General features: G+C 33.5%; 1 protein-coding gene across 1 annotated transcript; it reads left to right on the top strand.

Annotated features, from left to right (window-relative positions):
- Positions 1–394: 394 nt before the first annotated feature.
- LOTGIDRAFT_129535 (hypothetical protein) lies at positions 395–1,126 on the top strand (the record flags this gene model as incomplete). The annotated part of the gene is made up of 1 exon (XM_009064811.1): positions 395–1,126. One exon carries the CDS (start codon positions 395–397, stop codon positions 1,124–1,126), a length of 732 nt encoding a protein of 243 aa, XP_009063059.1.
- Between the last annotated feature and the right edge of the window lie 2,485 nt (positions 1,127–3,611).

The following is a 3,611-nucleotide window of genomic DNA, read 5'->3' on the forward strand; positions in this document are numbered from 1 at the left end:
TTTAATCTTTGCTGGTTTAGCTGCAGCCGGTGCAACTGCTGGTGGAGCTGCTGGGATAGCCAAAGCTGTCAACGATAAGAAAGCTGAAGCCGCTGCAAACGCCGAAGCACGTAGACACAATTTGGCAATGGAAAGAGAAGCACGAGGAGGTTCGGGAGTAGGAGATATATTAGGGACGGTTAAAGAATTTGGACAAAGATTTGGCGAAGAAACCAAGAAAACCGTTAAAGAGGGATTAAGCAAATTAATAGATAAAATCGACACCAGAGAAATGAAGGTCAAACACAAGGGCGACGCCATATTTTTTAAAAACATACGTTCGGGCGAGGGAATCTTCCTTTCAAAGTATAAAGGCAACGGGGTGATTTTTGGTACGAAAATGTAATAAATAAAAATGGGCAAAAAATGTAATCATTCAGAAATATTTCCTAATAACCCAATGCTCATGTGTATATGCGGTAGTTCAGGTTCTGGGAAAACTCATCTCACTTTTAACATGTTGACAACACCAAACCTTTTAGATTTCGATTCTCTGTATATCTACACAACAACACCAGAGCAATCGTATTATCAATTCCTCAAAGCTTTGGAATATTTAGCAAAGAAAGACGTTCAAGACCTATTTCAATATTACGAAGAAAACGAAGAAGAAGTGGAAATAAAAGATATCATAGAAAACTTCATTAAATCAAAGAATCCATCTTTCAATCCAACGGATATAAAAGTTTTTCTTACGAAAAATGTTAATGATCTAGACTTGTCTAATATTGATAGCAATCGAAAGAACTTAATATTGTTTGACGACTGCGTAGCGCAAAGAAATCAAACTGTTCAACAAGAATTCTTCACCAAAGGAAGACATCACAACTGTCACTGCATATACCAATCCCAATCTTTTTACGGGATGGATTCTATGTTCATTAGAAAAAATGCAAATTGTTTTTTATTATTTGAATTAAACGATAAAGATTTATCTCAAATCATTCAGTCTATAAATCACGGAATGGATAGAGATACATTTAAAAAGGTTTGTAAAGCTCAATGGAGAAACCCAGATGATCATGGATATGTATTTGTAAATACTAGAAAACCTGCGGGAGAAAGAGTTATGATCGATATATGTTAATTTTATTTTTTTAAAAATGATGGATTGGAATAATATTTTAAAAAGAAATAGAAAATATATCAAAGCTAAGAATAAAATAAAGACCCAAGTTGAAAATAACAGATTACAACAACTCGGATTAACGGAAAATCTACAGACTTTATTTCAACCCATATTAAAATCTCAAGAGGATATTAAAAAGAAATTAGCTTTAGAACCCACACCTCATATAGAACCCAAACCGATTGAATATAATGGTATTATAATTAGGACATTAGATGATATAAAACATCTTTTTTCAAACCCTGACCCAGATTTACCAAAGAGCATTTCACCAATCGTTGATAATCAAGGTTTATTGTTTAATGGATTTAGAATAATATTTAGTCCAAATTCCCCTTTATTCAAAATCGACACAAAAGACTTTATATTTACATTAACGAGAGGGTTAATAGATTTAATGAATGGCAAGGATGTTGAAATCGCCGATTACAAGGATTTAGTTGCATACTCAAACTTTCTATATGCAATAAGAAAGTCAGGACCCGAAACAAGAAGATTGAAAGAAGTTTTATATAACAAAAGTTATTGAGGAAGAGGAATCAGATGATTATGCGGAAGATTATCCACCAATCATACAAGAAATAGACGAATTCGATGATATGGTGGCATCTTCACAAGGTATAACGTATTTATCCGACGACAATAAAGAATTGCTTAATAGATTAGAAATAATATTAGCGGCCATGAAGGAAGGTCATCGATGGGACAGACAATACAACGAAGTCAATGCCATATTAAAACGACTTTTGGAGAAAGAAATCATCACTAAAAAAGACTATATAAACGTCATTAAAAATGTCCAATAAAGAACAATTGTTCGTTATCACCTTGAATAAACCAGACATCAAATTGTCTCTAGACTACGAGTATGAACTCGATCGCAATAAACAGTACGAACTGGGATTAAAGTATTTCTCCGTTTACAATTCCATTAGAAACATCAACGAAAAAAACAATCAACTAAAAATATCGACGGATAACGGAGTTACGTTCGAAACCATAAGCTTACTACCGGGGAGCTACGAATACGTAGCCATCAACGAATACCTATCCGAATACGCAGGAAGCGTGAACGGCAAAAACAATATCGAATTTGAATCTGAACAAAATAAAACTGATCTTGAGAAATAACAGTCAAGTCGATTTCAACGTAGAAAATTCGTTGAATGCGTTACTAGGGTTCGATAAACGAATATACGCGCAATCGACATTGGCGCCGCACAAGGCCAACATCGAGAACGATATCGACGTGATCAACATTCACTGTAATTTGATCAACACAAACGCCAAATCAAATACAGCATACCGACTTTTACGGTGCCGATCGGATACAGAATTATAGAGAAACCGTTTCAAACGACCTATTTACCAGTCAATTCTTTCATGATCAAAGATATAAATCTGGAAATCAAAGACGGTAAAAACAGGTTCATTGACTTTGGCAACGAAGAAATTGTCATTCAACTTCATTTAAAACAATCTTCATTCTCTTCTTGATTAGAAAGATAATCGAAATCATCAAATTCATAGTTTTCGTCAAAACTATACTCATCTTTGTCGTTGTAAGGATACATGATTCCTTCACTGTTTGGTGGTTTTCTTTTAACATTATTCAAATAACTTCTAAAAACTTTTCATTTGGAATAACTACTCCATTAGTGAAACTTTTTTCCCATGGTTTATTAAATTCGTTCGACACATCATGTCCGCTTGCTAACTGAACGTAATCTTCTACACTTATCTTATCATTAGAATAACCTTTAAACGTTTTCTTTTCTTTTAAGACACCATCAGAAGTCAAAACGATGTTGTATTTGACTTTTGGTGCTAAATATAAACCAAATATAATTCCACCGTCACCGTAATCGTTTTTACCTTTGCAATAGTCTTTTCGGAGACCAAACCAGCTCTGTTTAGTTTTTTCCAATTTTTGGATGAAATGTACAAACTATCGGTGTCGGTATAGTATATTTCGGGTTTATAAAATCCATTTATGACGTGAATGAAATTGTTCATTATTTTTTTACTGTGAGATAAAACGAATGATCCCAAATGACTAGGTGTTAGTCGTGTAGATTTACTGTCTTCGGTAGTAATCTCTTTTTCTTCAATTTCTGTTTCAACAATATATTGAGTATCATTAATTTTCTCATAGGTTTTAACGCGTGAATCAAAGTTGGCCTGTAAAGTTGCTTCATTCCATAAATGTCTAGTTGTGAATATATCTTTCTGAATTGATTTACCATACAAGGAATTACCTAATAATTTCATGCAGTTACTACCCACGATATTACCTTCTCGTTTATATTTATTTCTTAAATCTCTCAAAATTAAAATATAATCTCTACAGGGTGGAGTTTTAAAATTTTCTTCGTAAACTATACCATCTTATATTCTAATAATTCGTCCACCGGCTTTCACTATTTCTTGAATATCGACCGAT

Source organism: Lottia gigantea (genome assembly GCF_000327385.1).
Source record: "Lottia gigantea unplaced genomic scaffold LOTGIsca_65, whole genome shotgun sequence".
Taxonomy (NCBI): domain Eukaryota; kingdom Metazoa; phylum Mollusca; class Gastropoda; family Lottiidae; genus Lottia; species Lottia gigantea.